Raw genomic sequence first — 23,400 nt, forward strand, 5'->3', positions numbered from 1 at the left:
GGTAGCTGGTTTAGGTTTGGCCAGTTGGAAGAATCTCCATGGGCTCTAAACTACAGGAATGGGCTGGTACTAGGGCCTGGGATGATTGAGGAGTAGCACCTACAAGGAGGTGCTGATGCAGCCTGGTTTGTTTGTATATCAAAGGCCCTCTCCTATTCCTATAAATTGGCTAGTCCCAGGAGGAGCAGTTTCTTTTTTTGCCAGAAAGACTTTTTGAGATAAATCAAAATATACAGAAAATCAAAGCATCAAGTAACAAAACCTTCCCTTCCTTGCAGGACAAAAGCTTGCCTTACAATGTGCATATCAGAAGTATCCACTAAAGTAATTTTGCAGAATACAAAAACTTTGCTCCTACATGTTTTTATTTCGGCTTTACTCAGAGAAGTAGCTTCTGTGGTTTAAAAACAGTAGAAGGAAGAAAAGGCTCTGCTTCTCCATTCTGCACTGTGAGCAGTCTCTGCTCTCCAGGCTGGTCTTTGTTTTCGGTTCCCAGCCTCTGTACCTTTGTAAGTGCTCTCTGATACCTTTTCTCTGCCACTTTTGGATTTCTACTTTTCTTTTAAGGGTGAATTCAAGATCATGCGACTGACAAAATAATTATATAGTAATTTGCTTTCTTATTTTTATAAAAATTAGTCTTCTAACTAGTGTACATTCTTCGAGGCAGGAACCATCTTTCTTTGTATAGTCCTCAGCACTTAGCATTCAGAAACAACTAGTGAGCAAGAGACTTAATGGATAATCAAATAAATTTTATAAAAAAGTGCTTTTAATACTTGAATTTTCATATAAGTTAATGCAACATGAAAGATTAAATCTGAAGTCTATAAAGATTATTCTTGTATATATCATTCATTAATCTTTAATTTTAAATATTTCATCATATAAATATTTTGAAAAATAGATTTTATTTGTTTAACAATTAAAAGCAACAATAGTCTTTTATACATTTCTAAAATTACTATTCAGAAATTTTAAATTTAACTTTAACATTTAAAAAATATTTTTAATTCTCTACCCAAAACTTAAAATATAAAAATCATATTACCTTTATTATCCAATATCATAAATTTTCTAATTACTTTTTTACCTTCCCAAGAGAATATGCATGCATCAGAAATACCTTTTAAAAGTAATTTCATCTTGTCAAAAGGTCAAATGATTTAAAATTTGGCTTAATTTAATGTTTTTTTCTGTTGTTATTAAGGTGACTACATAGTTTGATAGTGTAAATTTAAAAAGCTTTTTTTTTGGTATCTATAAACATTGTCTGCTTAACCATCTTCCTACTGCAGAAGAGCATCAAGCTCTGTAAGTCAGCAGTACTGTGCCCCAGTACTTCCCCACAGTAGTTGCTTCTGATTCTATTTTAAGAACAAAATAAATCAATCCTAGTTCAACTACTTTATGTGGCTTCTTTCTTTTTTAGCTCCTTGTCTTCTTTAGAGAGAACTTCCATTTAACTTTCTGCCATTTCTAAGTAGCTGACTGAGTAGTTTTCAATCAAGTCCAAAAAGTTATTTTGTGTTGGGCATAGTAGTGCATACCTGTGATCCCAGCTATTTGGGAGACTAAGACAGGAGGATCCCAAGTTCAAGGTCAGCTTGGGAAATTTAGTGAGAGCCTCAGCAACTTAGCAAGGCTAATGTATCAAATTAAAATTAAAAATGGGCTAGGGATGTAGCACAGTAGTAGAGTACTGAGGGGAAGTCTGCAGGAGAATGGGGCTTTTTGAGCTCCCAGACCTTCACTTTGCTTAGTGGTTCACTTAGAAAAATGAAAGTGAAGCAATGTGGCATCCCTTCCCCAACTAGTTTCTGTTAAGTAGATAAACACACATACATGCACCTAGTATAAACAATTCAGGAATATATGTGTATATTCTTGAAATGACATGCAATGTATAGCTATATATCAGAGACTTTAAAGATAAATATAAAATGTAATTCTTTTGCTGACTTTCCTTTAATAACATATGAAAAAACTAAATTCTTATTTCAAGATCTGAAATGCAAGACTGCTTTTCCATCTCTTCAGCTCCTAATAAGCACTGAGAAGCAATTTGCATCAATTCACCACCTACTCCTTGGCATCCCCAATTCCTCCAGCAGTTATTGCGAAGGTGGCTTCATTTTCAGGCATCTCAGGGCTAACAGAATACAAGGGAACAGAAGTTTATAAAAAGCTTTACTTCTATAAATACTATATTCATGTCACAGGCATCCTGCTCCTATCGGTCTGAGTCTCCTGAGACTTCACAGTCAGTACAGCTAAATGTGGACTACAGAATTTACCTAAAAGTATTATCCACCTTCACAAATATTTGTTAACCAACTTCTACACGTAAGGTTCTGAATGTCAAGAAAAATTACCCCAAACTTATAAATAAGCAAAAGGGGTAACTGAGTGTTCTTTCAGTGTAGAGTCAGGCATTGCCTAGATGGGCCTGAGGGGCCTGATTCTATAGGAGTGAGTATGTACCATTTACTGATTAGACTAATGTAGGGGAAAACTGTAAAAGACTTTGAAATGTTTTTGTTTTGTTTTATTTGAAGGGTAGAGAATAGGCAGTGTAGTTTTGAGCAATGGATAAGGTTATTTCCCTTAGGAAATAGCAGAAGTGTCTCCTCTGAAGATAGCTACAGATAAGGTAGGTCTTGCTGGACTAAAACTGAAGTTGAGTAAGAAGACCTAAGTGGTCTTACAAAATAAAAAAATTTTTTCCAGTGCTGGGGATGAACCCACAGGGACTCATGCATACTAAGAAAGTGCTCTACCACTGAGCTATATCCCCAGCCCTTTAAATTTTATTTTGATACTGGGACTCACTAAGTTGCTGCAATGAGTTTTGAACTTTTTGTTCTTTTCTTTTTTTGGTAGTACTGGGTATTCAACCCAGGGGCTCTACCAATGAGCTACATCCCCAGACCATTTTTTATTTTAGTTTGAGGCCTTGCTAAGTTGCTGAGGATCTCACTAAATTTCTCAAGCTGACCTTGAACTTGGGATCCTCCTGTCTTAGCCCTCTCAAATAGCTGGGATCACAGGTATGCGCCACTGTGCCAAACACAAAATAACTTTTTGGACTTGATTGAAAACCACTCAATCAGCTACTTAGAAATGGCAGAAAGTTAAATGGAAGTTCTTTCTAAAGACAAGAAGCTAAAATAGAAAGAAGCCACACAAAATAGTTGAACTAAGATTGATTTGTTTTGTTCTTAAAATAGAATCAGAATCAAATACTTCAGAAACTTGACCATCTGTATACCTTTTTATCTTATTGTAGTTTTTTTTTAAAAACTTTGTTCTTACTTTGAATTCAATAGATTTATTTGTTTTTAAAGTTTATTATCTCAAGTATGCTAAATGGATTAAAATAAGTGGAGCTTTTGCAGGGTGTAGTGGATCATGCCTGTTATCCTAGTGACTGGAGAGACTGAGGCAGAAGGGTTACAAGTTTAAACCAGTCTCAGAACTTAGTGAGACCCTATTTAAAAATATAACATAAAAAAGGTCTGACAGTATAGCTCAATGTTACCCCTGAAAATTTCCAGTATCACCCCCCCAAAAAAAAGAAAATAAAAGAAAGAAAAGTGGGGTTTTTATTTGCTCATTTAAAGGTCTGAAAGAGGGCTGAGGTTGTGGCTCAGTGGTAGAGCACTCTCCTAGCACGTGTAAGGCCCTGGGTTCGATCCTCAGCACCACATAAAAATAAATAAATAGGGCTGGGGATGTGGCTCAAGCGGTAGCACGCTCGCCTGGCATGCGTGTGGCCCGGGTTCGATCCTCAGCACCACATACAAACAAAGATGTTGTGTCCGCCGATAACTAAAAAATAAATATTAAAAAAATTCTCTCTGTCTCTCTCTTTAAAAATAAATAAATAAATAAATAAATAAATAAATAAAATAAAGGTATTGTGCCCAACTACAACTAAAAGATAAATGTTTAAAAAAATTTGAAAGAAAAAAATGTATAATTGAGGGGCAGGAGAGCTACAGCAGAAACTATTCAAGGGAAAGGAGGATTGGGTTAATTCTTTTTCCTTTCTCTTTCTTTCTTTTAATGTGGTGCTGGGGATTGAACTCATGATCTGGGGCATGCTAGGTAAGTGCTTTTCCCACTGAGCCAAACTCATAGCCCAGATTAGGTTAACTTCTGCACATCTGGAAATTCTTCTGAGAACCCTTTTCTGCCCAATTCTTGGAGATTCTTTTTCTCGTTAAGTAAGAAATGCTGGAGAGACTGAGGCAGGAGGGTTACCAGTCTCAGAACTTAGTGAGACCCTATTTAAAAATATAACATAAAAAAGTCTGAGAGTATAGCTCAGTGTTACCCCTGAAAATCTCCAGTATTACCCCCCAAAAAAAGAAAAAAAAGAAAAGAAAGAATTTTTATTTTATATTTATTTAAAAGTAGTAGTTGAAGCCATAAGAGTAACTATAGTAGATTAACTATAACTAGTCTAAATAGCTACTTCTATTATACTATTTCTCAGTTAGGTAAGAAATAGTGTAATGACTTAAAATGCATAGATATTCAGACAGCATAGATTCTAATCCTGGTTCTATCTTTAATTTGTTGTGTGATACGGCATAAGTACATTAATTTTTTTCAGTAAGAAAATATTTATCAAGTACCTATTATATCCCTGTGGTAGGCACTTGAGATCTGTAAGTGAAGAAAAGAATAGAGAAAGATCTCTGCCTTTATGGAACTTATATTTGGGGAGGGTTGAGACAGATAACAAATAATGGCACAGGTGTGTTATGTTAGAAAATGAGTGCTATAGGGAAAGACAAATAGAGTTGAGTAAGGGAGATTAGAAATGTGGGAATTAGGGCTGGGGATGTGGCTCAAGCAGTAGCATGCTCGCCTGGCATGCGCTAGGCGCTGGGTTCAATCCTCAGCACCACATAAAAAAAATTGTGTCCACTGAAAACTAACAAATAAATATTTAAAAATTCTCTTTCTTTAAAAAAATGTGGGAATTAGGTTTTTTTTTTTTAATATTTACTTTTCAGGGCTGGGGATGTGGCTCAAGCGGTAGCGCGCTCACCTGGCATGCCCGGGTTTGAGCCACAATCCCAGCCCCTCAGTTGCAGTTTTGATCAGTAGGTTAAGGCAGGCCTTGTTGAAAAGGCAACATTTGATCAAACCCTTGAAGTAGATGAAGGAGATAAGCAGAGAGGGGACTATGAGGGTGGCATTATCCAGGCAGAAGGAACAAGTACAAAGACTCTAAGGTACAATAGTTCCTGGCATGCTTATTGGACTACAGAGTGCCTGTCCACTGAGGATGAAGCGCAGTGAGCTAGTGGGAGATGGAGAGGAACAGGGCCATCCACAGATTGCTATGCAGACTCCCTAGAGACTTGGGCTTTTGTTTTGAGTGGAAATAGGAAGTTACTGATGGGGTTTTAAACACAGGACAGATATGATCCAACAGTTTTACAAAGGTTCACTCTGGCTTCTATGTTTAAAATAGACTTGAAAGGAGCACTGTTTAACTTCTTGTGGCCTTGGTTACCTCATGTATAAAATGGGGATAATAACTACTACCTCTTAGGGTGGTTGTTATAAATGATGAAATAAAATATAAAAATCACCTGGAGCAAGGCCTAGCACATAGTAGCCACTAAATGTTAGATATCATTATTAGTGTTATCATCTTCTCTATTCAAAGAATTCAAGGAGAATTCATCATAAGAAATCGATAGGGGTTAACAAGAAATGAATACATGATACATAGCTGAGTTTTGATATTTTAAGCTCTGATCTGGTTTTGCTGATTTGAATCAAGTTTATGGGAACTTGACATAACTAATCTCTATGATAATTTACTATAACTATTTTTTATTGAATTTGTAGAGCCCAAACAGCTTCCTAGGACTGTAAGAATGGCAAAAGCTGTTCGTACAAATGACTGAACATTTAGCTTAAGTTTATTCATTTGTAAATTCAACAAATAGCTACTGAGTGTCTATAATGTACCAAGTCCCAGGCTAGGTTCTTGGACATTAGTGAATCAGACTCAGTCCCTGTTGTCAGGGAGATGTAAAGTGAACAGTGAGTTACAATTCAGGGTGAAAAGTGTTTGGGAAAGTTCTAGGCATAGTATTCTGTACATGAAATAGACCAAGAAATTTCAGTAACAAGATGGAACTGTCTATTGAATTCAACAAAGAACATCTGCCATATTTAAATATATATATTTTTTGTGCTAAGGCTTAAACCAAGGGCCTTGTGCTTGCTAAACACAAATGCTACCACTGAGCTACACCCATATTTGCAGTGATCTATTTTTATTTATTTATTTATTTATTTATTTATTAGTGCTGGGGATTTAACCCAGAGGTGCTTTACCACTGAGCTATATCCTCAGCCCTTGTTTCAAGACAGGCTCTTACTCAATCGCTGAGGGCCTTGCTAAGCTACTGAGGCTGACTTCAAACTTGAGATCTTCCTGTCTCAGGCTTCCAAGACACTGGGATTACAAGTGTATACCATCATGCCCTGTGTTTACAGTAAATTTTTAGAGATGCTGGAAGCTCCCTAGAACATAGCTATATGTATTTTGGTCTTTTATACGGACAGGTGATGAAAAGCAAGTGCTCTACCACTGAGCACATCAACCAGCCTATAATTCTTAATTAAAGTACAGTGGGAAATAAAGGATATCATTTAGTATATCCTGTACCACGAGGATTAGGGAAAGAATCTCTGAGAAAGTGATATTTACTGAAACCTGAAAGCAAATGCCATTAATGTACAAAGAGAAAGGAGAGAATATTTTCCCATACTCTACTTCGCTGGCACCGTGCACCCTTTAATTGGAATTGATGTGATTTCATTCTCTACTTCACTGAGAGGTCAGAGACCAAATATATGTGTCAACAGAATCCCTGGATCCCTAGGACCTAGCACACAGTATAACTTCCCAATCATTGCATAATTTTTTGAAAGGAAACTCAAATATGTAGCATCTGCCAGCAGAATAATTATAGCCTCTCAGGAGCAACAATTCTGTTTAAAACTATATGCACAAAAATCTGATGAAGAATAAGAAAATATTTACCTGTCATAAATCTTGGCAATTCTCAGTTCTCCTCTTCCTTTGCGCAAGCTTATTCTTGTTGTTGAAGCATGAGCCAGAATGTGTCCCCCAATGGGTTTTTTTGGGTCTGCCTGAAAGCTGAATTAATAAAACCTCTATTCAGTCTTCATGACATGAACTATACACATGAATATTTGCAATTACAAGGCCACCTGTCTGTGGAGTATGGTAGGAGATGGAGTAGAAGTGTATTCTAAACAAGTAGAGGCCTGTTCATAAACAGTGCTGTGGGGCGGGGGTGGAGCTACTATCTATCCTATTACCATGTAGCTCAGATTCCTGAGATTCTTATGACAAATAGCTCATGTTTTGTTTGACTTTTTAAGAAGAAAATACTATTGAAAAAGCACAAATAAAACATTAGTCACTGTCAGGATAAACTTGAGATTAAGAAATTTTATTCTTTACAAAATACAAAGACTGTATTTATTTATTCCTTTATTTATCAAAAATATTTCTCAATGGCCCATTAAGTGTCAGGCACTATTCTAGTGTAATGGACAAGAACTACCCAAGCTGTCTCTGTTAAGCTGTGTACATGAAAGCAGATTGAGAACCTCTTTTGTTGAATAACTGTGTGATGGAACCCTTCAGTGCTGTGCTGATCATGCATTTGAGAATGATGTTTGGAGTATCTTTGTCTTTATTATTGTTGCCTAAAGTTTATTTCTCTAAATAAGGATATTTAAGAAATAAGCTCTATGATTCAAGAATTCAAAAAACATTATAATGACAAGGAAGTTATAAATACCATTGAACTCATCTTGAGAAATATAATCATAAGGGACTATTACATGGCAAGAAATGAGTTTCTTAATGACCCTAATGGAAATCTTTTTAAAAAGCCTAGTTGCAAAAATCCTCAACAAAGTACTAGCAAATTGGATCCAGCAGTATATCAAAAGGAGTATATACCATGACAATGCAGAATATATCCCAGGAATGCAAGGATGGTTCAACACAAGTAATTAGTAATTCATCATATTACTAAAATGTGGAGGGGGCAGAAACTAATATGATCAGCTCAACTGCTGCAGAAGAAAACCTAGAAATCATTAATAAAGAGAACTGAGTGTAAACTAGCTAGCTATACTTGACCAAAATAAACTATGATTAATATAGCTTTAGCTCTGGGAAAGTGTAGTTTTAAGTTAACTCAAATTGTGCTTGCTCCATGATGTTCAAGATTCTTGTTACTCTAAGCTTGAGGCTTGGTGTAGTGAGAATGTGGCTGATTGGCATGAGGTTAAATATGTAGGTTGTAGGTTGGTGGAAGAAGTTCTTGGGTAAAGGAGTTTGCTGACATAAACTGCTGTTTGATTAAATGGCTCAGAGGTTAAAACCAGAAAATTCCTGGCTGGGATGGATGAAATTGGTTAAGATTTATCAAATATAAAATATGAACAAGAACAGTTAATTTTAAGTGAAACACTATCAAGAAAGTAAATTCAGGGACTGGGGTTGTGTTTCAATGGTAGAGTGCTTGCATAGCACTGTGGGGCACTGGGTTTGATCCTCAGAACTGCATATAAACAAACAAACAAACAAATAAGGGTATTGTGTTCATCTACAACTAAAAATATTTTTAAAAAATAAAGAAAAGAAGGGGCTGAGGTTGTGGCTCATTGGTAGAGCACTTGCCTTGCACATGTGAGACACTGGGTTTGATCCTCAGCACCACATAAAATAAATAAATAACTAAACAAAGGTACTGTGTCCATGTTCAACTAAAAAAATTTTTAAAAAAATAAAGAAAGAAAGAAAGAAAAGAAAGCAAAGCCAGACAGTGAGGAATCAGAAGGCTGGGCTGCTTTTCCAGCAGCTGCAGGTTCATGAAAGCAATCAAGTATCACAGCAGGATGAAAGAAATGAGGAAGTGAGTTATCTCCATAATGCTTACAGATCGATGTCACTTTTTTTAGTGGAGTGGCTCTCAACTTTCTGGGTCACTCCTTCCTGTGGGTGGTTCTTCATGGTCTTAAAAGAACCCTGTAAGAGCTGGGGCTCAGTGGTGGAACGTTTGCCTCCTACATGTGAGGCACTGGGTTCCATTCTAAGTACCACATAAAAATAAATAAATAAAATAAAGGTATTATGTCCACCTACAAGTAAAAAAAAAAATCAATCGCAGCAGCTCAGGAGGCTGAGTCAGGAGAATCGCAAGTTAAAAGCCAGCCTCAGCAATGGCAATGCGCTCAGCAACTCAGTGAGACACTGTCTCTCAATAAAATACAAAATGGGCTGGGGATGTGGCTTAGTGGTTGAATGTCCCTGAGTTCACTCTCTGGTACCAAAAAAAAAAAAAAAAAAAAAAAATTTAGGCCCTGATGGTATTCTCAGCTGGGCTCTGGACACTGAACCTGCAAACAATATAATGATTTATGCTTCTGTAATGCGCTGTTCATATTCTGTTTTTAGTACTGTCATTCACTTACTTCTTATATTCCTTCTTGCTCCCTCTCTTACTGTCTATCACTAAGTTTCTTAAGAGCAAACCACATTGCATTTAGTGTGTTAGCAACCAGCTACAAGGTTGGTGCTCACAAATGTTTTCTGAGCTTAAGATATCAAATCTACAGAAATTCTAAAAATATTTGACTTCAGAAAAAATTAGTGCTTTCACAGTAAATAGATAAAAATAAAATTGAGACCAGTTGGAAAGTTCCATTTGAGGAGATAAGAGAAAACAGTCAGGGTTAGGGTTAGCTAAATGGGCAAATGGGCAGAAAGAGGTCTTTATTTAATTTATTTGTTTGTTTGTTTGTTTTGGGGTACTGGGGATTGAACCTCAGGAGTACTTTATCATTGAACTACATCCCCAGCCCTTTTTATTTTTTTATTTTGAGACAGCGTCTTGCTAAGTTGCTGAGGCTGGGCTCAAAATAAATGGCTTTCCTCCTGCCTCAGCTTCCTAAGTTGCTGGGATATTACAGAAGTCTCAACAGCTATGTTATTGCTTCTCACAGGCTGTCTCAATACTACTCAGTGATTCTCCTCCATGGTTAGCTTCACTTCTCTTTCCACAGTTATCTCCTTAAGCCCCCTTTTCATTCTTATCCCTTCACCTAGGATGACACTGCCTGCTACTTCATAAAGAAAACAAAGGCCCTCAGAGGGAAGCTCCCTCAACTTCCTCTTCTTTCTACCCACTGTGAGAAATAGAAAGTGGTGGTCCAATTTCAGAATACAGTTTTTAGCCTTAAATATAAAATTACTGAGGATATAAGAAAATCAGTGTAAGAAGAAATAGAACAAATGGTTACCAGCAGTCAGCATCTGACTGTGACAGATTCACAGCCCCTTGACTACAGGAGGGGAGGGGAAAGGGCCTTCCTGACCAACAAAGATAAACGTCATACATGCCAAAATGCACTCAATCCCAGAAAGGCCTTCCCACCACAAGAGAACAAAATAGGTTGGAATAACTAAAGATATATTTCTTTAAATAACCTAGGCAAGGTTTGGGAAGGTTGTGCATCCCATAGTTCTCAGTCAATGAGGATCTGGTAGGGGTATTGTGCTTTAGGGGATAAAATACTGATTGTAACAATCTTCCAAGACTATCATTAAATTAAAGCCTTACTTTCTCCTTTCCTTTGTCTCTCAGTCCATTCTTTGAGTTGGACATGTGAGTATGTTTCTCACACCCAAAACTGCTATAAATTGAATCTTAAATGTCTCCCAGAGACCCATATGTTAATAAGGGATTGTTCCCCAAAGTGGCATCGTTGGGAGGTTGTGAAGCCTTTAAGAGGTGGGGCATATCAGAGGATTTGGGTTCCTGGGAGCATGCCTTTGAAAGCAAACATAAGATTCTGGTTTCTTCCTTTTTCTCATTTTCTTTCTAGCGATAAGGTGTGGTTTTGCTTTGCCGTAAACTCCCTGCCATTGACATCTGACGTACCCACCAGAGGCCTAAAAGCAATGGGTCTGCCTGATCATGGACTAGAACCTCTAAAACTGTGAGCTAAAATAAAATTTTTCTATTTATAAGTTGATTGTCTTAGGTATTTGTTATAGTAATGGAAAGCTAATATTCGGCCTATGTACTCATTTACATTTGCACTCATTTTTCCCTCTTACCTCTCAAATTTCTTTTTTAAAAATTTTCTTATTTAAGCAAGTCTTCTTATACCTCAGTGCCTTTGCACACACTGTTCTCTCTAAAATGAAAACCTTGTTCTACTGGGTTTGCTCATGCAGCTCCTACTCATCCTTCAAGGGCCATTCCTTCTAGGGACCCTTGCCTGATCTTCCGTCCCCTGTATGGTCTTCTGGCACAGTGTGTATTTCTCTTTTAAAGCGTACTCCATTATTATACTCTCAATCCTTGTTCATCTTCATAACTCCAGTGTCTAAAAAAGTGCCTATAATGTAGAATGTCTTCCATTAACATTGTGGAATAAATTCTGAGAAGATAATTTGGCTCTCCCTGATCTAGGTCTTTCTGGACACATTTGTGACATCTCTTCAAAGAAGCTTTAAATCATGTAACTTTTGAAAGGTACTCTGACAGAAAGGTAAATATAAAAGGAGATTGATCCCCCACCACCATTAAGGTAATTCTCCATCCCCTGGCCATGACAAATAACTTTAAGAAGAGCATGAAGCTGGAGCTTGTAGATGTTCTGTGGTTTTTTTCTATGTGAACTACTGTCAGCTGTTACTAGTGTGATGCCCTATGCACAGAAGAGAATAGGTGCTGCTGCTTGTCACGGATTATTACAGGTGAAAGCCTGAACATTAAGATGGTTATCTCTAAGGGAGATGGACTGTATGGGGAAATAAATTATAGGATTTGCAAAAGGGCTAAGGAGAGCTATAGAAAAGATATTATAGGGATAAAAAGTTATCAAAAATGATAAACTGAGATGTTAATCAAAATAGACTGTGATACAGCATAAAAAACCTTAGACTTGAGAGAATTTCAAGTTAATTCAATTTTGTTTGCTCTATCATGGTAGGGTATTTAGGATTCTGTGTAGAATTTATGGCTTTTAATGTTTATTACAGGTCATCAATACTTTGATAATTTAATAAAAAAGAGTTGGATTCTCCTCCAGCAAAATGCATATATGCACACACATAAAATTTTCATTTAAGTTTAGAAGATTCATGAACCTCCCCTATGGTGTACATGAATATTAATCATAATGATAACCAAGAGTTACTGAGTCCTCACTCACTATGTGACAGACATTATTTAAATCATCTAATTTATTTCCCTTTGCTTGGGCTCTAATTTATTATTTAGTAAATAATTACAGATTAAAATTTGGATTCTGATAAAAGTCTACCTACATGCTTACTAGTCACATGAACTTCAAATGTAGTTATGTTTTTCATTATCAACAAACTGGTTTTATGGTTTTTTCATTGAGTTTCATGAACTTAATTAATGTGAGTCTGCCCTGGAGAAATGCATTAGTTCTCAGCAGACTGACTTAATAAAATCTCTGGCAGCAAGGCTGAAGGTCCTAAATCATAGTCAGGTAACCAGAGTAGTGGATATGTCCCTGCAAAGCCTCTCAGGTGACGGGATGCCTGCCTTCCCTTTGACAGGTACAACCCTGGTGTACTGTATGGCATATAAGCTTTGGATTTGTCCTGAGTTCAAATTCTGATTTGTCAGCTATGTGACCTCAGAAAAAAATTATTTAGCTATTCTGTTTCTTCATTTTATATAGGCAATAATAACTGTACCTGATAGGACAGTTATTAAAATAATTGAGGTAAAGCACTAGACCAGTGACTACACTTGATATTATTATCTACTTTCCTAATCCTTACCCCAACACTGATTACCTATTTATCTTGGGTTAGATACTTACTTTTAGAAACCTCAGTTTCTTTCATGGTGAAATGGGAATAAAAAGATCTTACCTTTTAGTGACGTGGTGAAAATTCAAGATATGTTTAATATGATCCATTGGGAGCCTACTATGTGCCAGGAACTATACCTGGTCATTTCTACACATTAGCTTTAACCTCACAGCAATCCTGGCACATAAGAGATCCTCAATAAATGAAAACTATCATAATTTAATTAAATGATTCAGTTTAAACACTCACTTTTTCAATGAAATGTAGACTAAGAAATTTTTCTTCATGTTTCTTTGACCTTCTTGAGTATTCTAGCAGCTAAGTCTTGAGGTGAAGTACAAGAAGGTGTAATAGCACTTCACATTCTTTAGAGGGCTTTAATTTACTTCTATTTCTGACCAAGTTAAAACAGCATCAGAAAACCACCCACATCCCTCCATTACCCTATTCTCTATTTTCTCTTTTTTAATGTTTTCTTTTCCCTTACTTACTTTCCTCGTTTTCTCAGAAGACAGCGAGTACAATGAGGAGGAAGAAGAGACGGGTGGATATTAGAGATAAAGAGGGACTGAGAGAGACTATTCATTTCTCCCACACTGGTTGAACAGAATACAGAATATTATATCATTGAGGGTAGTTCTGTGTTGACCCAGAACATTCTGGTTTACCAACTTCAAATTAAGATGCTGAGGTCATGAGGTACAAAGTTATGGATGGGGTGAGATGGGAGGCTTCATGGTGAGACTGAAAGAACATCAACATCAGACACCTGGGTGCAAATCCTGGCTTTCCTAATTTTTCTTTTTTAAACCGTGTGACTGAGAAGTATTAAGTACTCTGAGCCTCCTTTCCCACTTTTATAAGTGAGGAATACTCATAATACTTACTCATATTTTTGTTGGAGTATGGACCCTGAGAGACAGAGGCTAGGGCAAGCCTGAGGACAACAGGCACTGGTGCTTTTGACTTGTAAGGGTCAAGTTTATAGATGGAATTTTTGAGAACGGGTCCATAGAGGAGAGGAGGGCTGAATGAACTAGCCCAAGAAGGAGGAGGCTTTGAAATTAAGGGAACATGGAGAAAAAAGAGGACTGTCAAGAGAGAAGAATTTGGGGGATAAAGAGATGCATTTTTAAAAAGAGTGTTATGTTTAAGAAGTTTGTTAAGTAACACTTCCCTCTGTTTGCTCCCTAAAATATATGAAACACACAAACAACTCCCCCCCCAAAAAAAAAAAACTTTCATTTTTTTTCCCCAAAAATTTGAAGATGGAATTCTAGTTTTTTGTTGGGTGGAAAGAATGTAGCCACATATTGAAATTGGGTTCACAGAAAATGACAGAGAGACCCATGGAGGCTGAGATACACTGTGGTCACATATAAGATAAGTCATGAAAGTACCTAGCAAAAAATCATTTTGGGGGGAGAATAAGTTCAAATAGTTTAAATGCTTTATAAAGAGTCACTTTACTAGTGACCCTGGTTTAATATTTTTTTTCTCTCTAAACATATCACCTCTTGATTTATGCTAAGGATGTGAATCAGTAGGTGACATGCATGGGGAATAAACTGTGCATTTGTAAGCCTGCAAATGTTCTGAGGTGACTTTTTGTTTTAGGAAAACATACACAACAGAAGTAGGTGGCAACTTCATGGTCTTATTCGTTGTTCATGACATTATTTGCCCCGAAGTGCAGCTTCCCAGGCTGCAACTGACTTGTTATTTCCCAGGCCTTCATCAGTTGGATCATTTCAGTTCTAAAGTCTGTATCTGTGAGCCTTGTCTAGGAGCTGCTGCTCGCTCTATCGTATGGCAGCTCCACGCCTCTATAATTTTGTTCCTTTTTAATACGATGTGCAATCAAGTATAATGCATGGGATATAAGCCTCAATTATTGTCAGTGTACTTAGGGACTCATACCAATTATACTGATATTTCTCTGACAGGCTCCAGGCGAGCTGCAGCTTGGAGTTCCTCAACACAGAGAAACAAAGATATTTTCTTTATGGGAGGTTTTTCTAGTAGCATTTGAAATTCTTTAGTTTAAAACTGTCCTGGCTTTTTTCATTTAGATGTAGTAATTTTGTGCTTTATAGGAAGACATGTATTTAATCTGTAGTGTTATAATTTAATATACTTTAGAACATACTAATTATGGTGAACCTTGTTTCCTTACAACTCAGCTAGGTGGAGGAGATGTTTCACAGCAGACTATCCAACAAAAATACTAGCCTTTGTTACCTTCTTTGACTGTTACTTAGCTCTCTTCACTACAAATCTCCTCCTCTTTCCAACTCATTCTTCAATTATTAACTTTCTGTCATTTCTTGATTTCTCCTTTCATCATCTTTAAGAGTTAATTCAAAATGGTTTTACTCTTTTTGAAACTTTCTACAAATATAAGAAAAAGCACCCCTATCTGACCTAATTTCTACCAATTTCCTTTGCCTTCCAACTCCAGAGTGACAGTTTTGCCCTCTTCAATGTTCCCCCCCCACACCTGAAGACAGAACACTGCTCTTTAACTTGTGCTGTTTTATTTGAATGCAACCCACTTCCTCCCTCTGAGCAAATGAGTCATTTTTTCTTTTTAAAGCAAGCCTTTAAAAATCTTCCATTTCTCTTCGGTTTAAAATTATTCTTTTTGTGAAGTACTTTATGAAGGTTGCTTTTGGCACTCAAGGATTATACTACTGACAATGTTCAACGTACCAAGAGTTTAAAATGTTGGATTAGATGGACAACACTTATCCTTCTTCTTCTTTTTATTATTCTTTATGGAGGCAAATGTTTACAATTTTGTTTTATTTTGTTTTGCAGTATTGGGGATTGAACCCAGGAGCGCACATGTGCGAGGCAAGCAAGCTGTACCACTGAGCTACTTTCCAGATTTTTAAATTTTCTTTTTGAGGCAGGGTTTTTGCAAAGTTGCACAGTCCTTGAACTTGCGATCCTCGTGTCTCAACTTCCCAAGTAACCAGAATTAAAGTGTGTACCTCTAGGCCTGACTAAGGGATTTTGTCTCTTGGTTCACTAGTGAATTATTTCCCAGAATCTCAATTACATAGATTTTCAATAAATATATGTTGAATTAAAAAATGATTGAATTTATCCTCCTCAATCTTTTTTTTTTTTTTTGGTGCTAAGGATTGAACAAAGGTCTCCCTAAGCATGCACTGTAGCACTGAGCTAGAACCTCAGTTCCCTTCCTCATCTCTTTTAACTTTCTTAATAACATTTGTATAGTTAATAATTATCACGTTGAAATCTCTTGTAATTAAGTAGAAAGTACTCATAAAAGGTATTGAAAACGAGAAATGTATTAAACTACAGAAGATGCAACAATACCTTTTAGAAAAAGCCTAAAAAGAGACATTCATTTCAGCACAATTTATAGAATTTACGTTAGCATATCAAATATCTTCTAACATATACATCTGCTACTATATAATAGGTTGCCTTGGTTTCAAAGTAATACCACTTTGTATTGCAACCATCAAAACAATAACTGATTTAGGCATGAGATACTAAAATAAATGGTGAAAGCTATTGCAGAAGAAGATATTTACAAAGCTTCAGATTCTCACCCAATAAATTACTTTTTATGAAAAGAAATTTTTATGTCTTTTACACTGAAGAAATCTCATGAATTCCATCTTAATCACATGCTCAAACATCCTAAAAATGTCACAAACTGCCATCATGTGCCTCCTGACATGATATACTGAGAAGGTAGGTGTATCACTTATAGAGTTTTTCTGCACAAAGTGTTTAACATTTCACTTATTTATTTATGTATTTATTTATTGTGGTGCTGGGGATCAAACCAAGAGCTTGATGCATGCTACCACTAAGTTACATCCCCAGCCTTAGCATTTTAAATAACAACAAAAAAAATCAACTCCAAATTGAGGATGTTGCAAAATTGCTCTTAAAAGATGTCAGTGCCATAAAAATTGAACAAAGGTTGAGAAGCTGTTCTGACTAAAGAAGACTAAAGAGATATGACAACTACATGCAAAACATGATCTTCAACTGATCCTAAACTGAGGGTAAAAAAAACAAAACAAACTCCTTTAAAATGGTTTACATACAAACAACTATAAAGAACATTATTATAATATCTGGAGACAACTGTAATATATATTATCTTTGTTGTTGTTGTTGTTGGGGATTAAACCAAGGGGAACTTTACCACAGGGCTATTATCTCCAGACCTTTTTATTTTGAGACAGGGTCTTGCTAAGTTGCAGAGGCTGCCCTTGAATCTGCAATCCACCTGCCTCAGCCTCCCAAGTTGCTGGGGTTACAGACAGGCATCCTCATACCCAGCAAGACACTGTATATTAGATAACACTACTATGCCAATCTTAAATATCCTGATTATGATAATTATATTGTGGTTATGTAAGTGAATATTCTTCTTCTTAGAAGAGATAGACTGCAGTTCTAAGAGGTAAAGATTAATGGTGTCTGCAAATAATTCTCAATGATCAGAGGAAATAAAGTAACTCCTTACAATCGTTCACACATCAAAATAATAATACATATGTATGTGCATGTGTATGTATGAGTATGTTTGTGTGTATGGACAAAGAGATTTTATAGATACGTACATACCAACACATACACATACACAAAGGAGAAAAAATGAGATAAAATGTTAATTGACGAACCTGGTACATTGTATACATATATATGTGCATGCTCGCACACACACACACACACACACACACACACACATATCTTGCACCTTTCCTCCAGTTAAAAAATTTCTAAAGAAAATGTTCTTTAAAATAATTTAATATCACAAAGTTAGGGTTATTTTGACTGCCTATTCAGATCCATAATGCTCAAATTTTTGGATAATGACAACAAACTTTTCTTTATATTTTCTGCTTTTACTATCCTATTTGATTTTTCCTTATCCTTCTATTCCCTGCCATCTTCCACACAGAGCCATTAGTAGTTCTGTTATGTGCATAAATACTTCAACAAATTCACTCATGTAGACTGAAATTGTTTCTTGAAGCAGGAGGCTTCTCTCTAGGGCCTTTTAAAAAGATATCTCATGAATATCCTGAAGGAAGCCTGCTTTTTAGTTTTTAGGCTAACAATTTATCAAGGTAATAGAAACCATTTGTGTATCTGGAATAAAAGCTTTTATTTCCCTAGGATTTTTTTTTCTTATTGTCTTTCATTTCGCCTTTAGTCATAGATCAAAGTGTAGCCTGCAGTACTGCTAAATAAACTCTTGCTTTAGTTTATAAAGAATTAGAGAAAAACAAGATTCCAGATAACACATAATATTTGCAATTATGAAATACTATGCATTCTGCAATAAAGTGACTTGTGATATATTTGTACTCACATCAAGGGTAATTATTTTGAAATTATTTTATTCTAAACTCTAAACCTCTCTAAACTACAAAAGCAGAATATTGGGGCTTACGTCATAGTTGCTCCTGGATCAGCAGTCATTTGATTGGTCACAAAAATAGCCACATTATATTCTGCATAAAGAAATTAAATTAAGAAACTTAGAGAAGGATAATAAGAAGATAAAAAGTTCATCATTTAGGTTTCAGAGCTTAGGAATATTATACATGAATTTATTTTATAAATAAGATCATATTCCCATTTTTCATTGATAACAGAAATTATTTTATTTAAAGTTATTGTTATTATTATCGAAGTCAGAATCAATATTTTAATTTTAAGAGTTGTGTTTCTTTCTTTCTTTTTTTTTTTTTTGTGGTGCTGGGGAATTGAACCCAGGGCCTAGTGAATGCAAGGCAAGCACTCTACCAGCTGAGCTATATCCCCAGCCCATGAGTTGTATTTCTTTAAAAAATTTTTTTTTCCTTTTTTTATTTATTAAAGAGTTGTATTTCCATGATGGTAAAAAATATTACCTCCTGACATTATTCTGAGCTTCTCTGCAAAACATATAGTAATTTGGATAGTGCCATTTTATTTTAAAGATCTACCTTCTTAGAGCTGGGGTTGTGGCTCAGCAATAGAGCGCTTGCCCAGCACATGCAAGGCCCTGAGTTCGATCCTCAGCACCACATAAAAATAAACAAATAAAATAAAGGTATTGTGTCCAACTACAACTAAAAAATAAATATTGAAAAAAAAAAAAAAGATTTACCTTCTGAGATTTTTTGGAGTCGTGACAACATCTGGGCTAATTTTTGTTGTCGTTCAGCCAACTCTCCACGACCACTGAAATCCACTCGAAAAAGTGCCATTATTGAATCAATGATCTGCACAGGATTAATGTAAAATAAATATACATTCAAAATTAGAAGGAATAAGTCCATTAAAATATAGGAATTAATAGAAAAATATGGTAAATAGCTCTGTGAGTGAGCAATATTTAAAAGCTTATACCAGTAGCTTGAAGATGCCAGCTTCTTCATGGAACTTTGCTGCTACATAATCAAGTAGCTCCATCTGATGTTCACCTAATGGAAAATGCAGTAAGAAAGCATTAGAAAAGGTAGGACCAGCACAGGCTAAGATCATTTGTGTCCCTGGGAACCAGGCAACAAAGAGTCCTTGAAGGATTCTCTTAATTATTTATGACTTTACTAAACATGATTGCATATCCTGCCTTAGCATGCATGGCAAATGCTACCTTATCCAAAAAGAATGTTGCTCTGGGGGCTGGGGGCAGAGCTCAGTGGTAGAGCTCATACCTCACATATTTGCATGAGGTTCTGGATTCAATACCCAGCAACACACACACACACACACACACACACACACACACACACACACACACCTCTGTATTTCAAAGTCAAAAGAATAAGAAATTATTTGAGGGCATTTTAGTACCTGAGGACTTAGCAGATGATAAAATTTGTGGGAAAACTAATTTGAAGAAAAGTTAATAAAACAAGGAAAAACAGTCCAAATTTTGTGTCACTCAATTGTAAATCAGTGTTGTCAACTTTTTTAAATTTAAAAAAAGAATGATAGATATGTCTTTAAAAGTATTAAACTATAAAATTTATCCCTAGAAACTCTATTTTAGTGGATAATTTTAAATCACAGATTTTAAAAAATATTTGTTTTAGTTATTTTATTTGTTAATTTTTATTGTTGACACAGTATCTTTATTTTTATTTGTGGTGCTGAGGATCAAATCCAGTGCCTCACACGTGCTAGGCAAGCACTCTACCTCTGAGTTACAACCCCAGCCCCAATCCCAGACACTTTTGACCAGAAATAATGATCGTATTAATGATCTGTTGTTACATTACAGTTTACCACATATTTAGCAGATTAAAACAAAACACATTTATTGTCTCACAATTTCTATGGGCCAGGAATCAGGGCATGACTCAATCAGGGCCTCTGAGTCCTGCCTACTTATAATAATTCAAACATCCAATTGCAGGGGCTCTTACTGGTATATGCACGCGCATACAGCACATTGTCCAGTACTGCATCATGGTCTACATTGAAGCGATCAGCAATGTCCCGAAGGCGATCTGGACGGCTGGAGTTTGCCATGATTAAGGATCTAATAAATCAATTCCAAAAAAAAAGTACACAACAACTACAAAATATAACACCTTAAATAAGTAAAGTAACAGAGCCAAAACTGTATACATGCAAAAGTATTCTGAAGGATCCTAGTAACCACTTAAATTCTGTACCAGATTTTATTTTTCACAAGTGCCTGAATTTACCTTATATAGTGTGATAACCATCATAGAAATGGTGAGGAGGTGGGGCTTGGACTGTAGCTCAGTGGCAGAGCACTTGCCTAGCATGTGTGAGGCACTGGTTCAATCCTAAACTCCACATATAAAATAAATAAATAAACAAAGATATCTACAACTAAAAAATATTTTTAAAAAGAACCTAATACCTCTTCCAACTACTGTATTTCTTCTTTCATCCACTGGGCAATTACATGTGCCTCACTCCCTTAGTATTTATTTGCAAGAAGCTTCCGTCACCTCACCCTACTGCAACCTAACCCTTGAACTCTGGATGACCAATATCAGTGATGTTTTTCAGTTTACAGTCTATATTTCCAAAACCTCTCTCTCCCTCTCTGTATACTATTATTGATTATTCTCTTCTTCTTGAAATCATTAATTTGCTTGGCTTCAACAACCAGATTGCCTCTTACTCCTCTACCTCTGTAAGTTCTTCATTTTAGCCACACCTCAAAGTTGTGTTCTTAGTTCTCTTCCCTCTTCCAAGTTCTCTTCCTGCTTTGGTTAATTAATCTATATTTCTGGTCCCACCCTTCCTCAAGCTGAGTTCAGTACTTCCAACTGCCATTTGTATATCCTCCTGTACCTCACATTAAGCTCATTAAGATGAAACATCAGGGCTGGCTCAGTGGTAGAATACTTGCCTGGTATGCGTGAGGCACTGGATTTGATTCTCAGCACCACGTATAAATAAATTAATTAAATAAAGGTCAATTCACAAATAAAAATATTTTAAAAAATGAAACATCACTTTTCTCTGAAACATAATCTTTCCAATTATATTGTTGGCCTCATTATTCTCCCAATATCTAAACAAAATCCCTGCGAGTGGTTTCTCAAAACTTTTTTTATCCAAAAATGCAATCATTAAATCCTGTCATTTTCCTTCTGTTTCTTGTCCTTTTCTTTTTGTCATTCTTCCACTTAGATCAATTTCTCATTACTTGCCTAGATTTTTGCAAAAGTATGCAATTTATGCCCTCAGTGTGGTTTCCAAGCCTTTTGTGGCTAACCTTTCCAGCCTCGCCTTGTATTCTGGACTACTTCACACTTCTATTAAGCTAAAGTTCTTTCTGTGATTCAAACAGCTTCTGCCCTTCTTCCTTTTGTGTTCTTTCTCTCCATATTTTCCCTTTGAGGCCATAGTTTGAATGAATTAATAATCCTTCTGGGGCTGGGGATGTGGCTCAAGCGGTAGCCCGCTCGCCTGGTGTGCGTGCGGCCGGGGTTCATCCTCAGCACCACATACAAACAAAGATGTTGTGTCCGCCGAGAACTAAAAATAAATATTAAAAAATTCTCTCTCTCTCTCCCACTCTCTCTTAAAAAAAAAAGAAGGAAATTTCTAGAAAACATAATTCAATACATTCTTTAAAAAAAATCCTTCTATCTTCTATGAGCAAATTTCTTTGGAGAAGAGGATTAAAATGAATAAGATATAATTCCCTCCCCCGTCTCATTGTAGTTGAATACAATACCTTTATTTTAAATATTTATTTTTATGTGGTGCTAAGGATAGAACTCAGCACTTTGCACGTGCTATATGAATGCTCTACCACTTTTTTTTGTCAGTTTTACACCAATCCCACGTGGAAAATGAAAATCTAACTAAAAATTGATTTGAGAAGTTGACCAGTAATTGTTTTTCCCTTTGGCTTTTCTCATTATTGCTGGTTTATGGAATGATTATGAAAATTACGTATTTCAAACAAACTCTCTGTTAGTCACATTACTATATCATATTGTGTTAGCATCTTGTTTAAATAAAAGGGTTACAAAGTATTTTCTGTATCAATGAAGATAATTTTTCCTCCTGAGTAGCCACCTGCTCCTGGAAGTTGAGCCGTCACTAGGGGGCAATTTAAAAAGTCAATATTAATAGGAGTAAATAAACTTTGTACTAATGAATATATAAATACAAATTGAATTTATGCTGGTTGCAATTCTTTAGTAAATTTGATAAAGAAAAAAAATGATCCTTTCCAGGTGCAGTGGCGCACGCCTGGAATCCCAGTGGCAGGGGAGGTTGAGGCAGGAGAGATCAAAGCCAGCCTCAGCAACAGCAAGGCACTAAGCAACTCAGTGAGACCCTGTTTCTAAATAAAATACAAAACAGGGTTGGGGATGTGGCTCAGTGGCCTAGTGCTCCCGAGTTCAAACCCTAGTACCCCCTCCCAAAAAAACCAAAAAAATGATCCTTTAGTTTCTAAAAAGTATGCAGTATTTTTCATTTTATTAATCAGTGGTGAAATAATAAGTATTCTGTGGGATAAATTAATTCAATAAAGAATTTCAACATTTTTCACTATGGAAAATACTCATACAATATAGTTGTTCCAAAGAAATGGAAGTAGAATTCAAATATTTTTTTTTTTTTGAGGGGGAGGGCAATATTAGAATTTGAACCAAAGGGCTTCCTCACAAATGCTAGGCAAGTACTCTACCATTGAGCTATATCCCCAGTCATTTTTAAATTTAACTTTGGGACAGGATCTGGCTAAATTGCTCAGACTGCTCCTGAACTTGCAATTCTCCTAACTTAACCTCCCTAGTAGCTGGGATTATAAGTATGCACCAATGCATCTGGCTACTAATTTTCTTTTTTATAAGAAATAATGACAAATATAATTTATGCTCTATAACTCATTTAAGTTACTTTCAATTAATGTATGACAAAAATTTAAGATGTATTTGTTTTTCACACTGCAATAATTAACA

The 23,400-nt window shown here is 36.0% G+C and overlaps 1 protein-coding gene across 3 annotated transcripts in view; it reads right to left on the reverse strand.

The window, feature by feature from the left end:
• Positions 1–1,021: 1,021 nt before the first annotated feature.
• Dmc1 (DNA meiotic recombinase 1) overlaps positions 1,022–23,400 on the reverse strand; it is a 36,324-nt gene continuing 13,945 nt past the window's right edge. For all 3 annotated transcript variants that reach the window (XM_076855163.1, XM_076855161.1, XM_076855162.1), the window contains 7 exons: positions 22,459–22,531; positions 20,362–20,453; positions 19,340–19,413; positions 19,098–19,212; positions 18,396–18,456; positions 7,082–7,198; positions 1,022–2,152 (listed from right to left, as the gene is read on the reverse strand). In XM_076855163.1, the coding sequence (XP_076711278.1) occupies positions 2,083–2,152; positions 7,082–7,198; positions 18,396–18,456; positions 19,098–19,212; positions 19,340–19,413; positions 20,362–20,453; positions 22,459–22,531 (602 nt within the window). In that variant the 3' untranslated portion in view covers positions 1,022–2,082. The remainder of the gene's footprint in view (positions 2,153–7,081; positions 7,199–18,395; positions 18,457–19,097; positions 19,213–19,339; positions 19,414–20,361; positions 20,454–22,458; positions 22,532–23,400) is intronic.

The sequence above is a fragment of the Callospermophilus lateralis genome, chromosome 4 (assembly GCF_048772815.1).
Source record: "Callospermophilus lateralis isolate mCalLat2 chromosome 4, mCalLat2.hap1, whole genome shotgun sequence".
NCBI classification, from domain to species: domain Eukaryota; kingdom Metazoa; phylum Chordata; class Mammalia; order Rodentia; family Sciuridae; genus Callospermophilus; species Callospermophilus lateralis.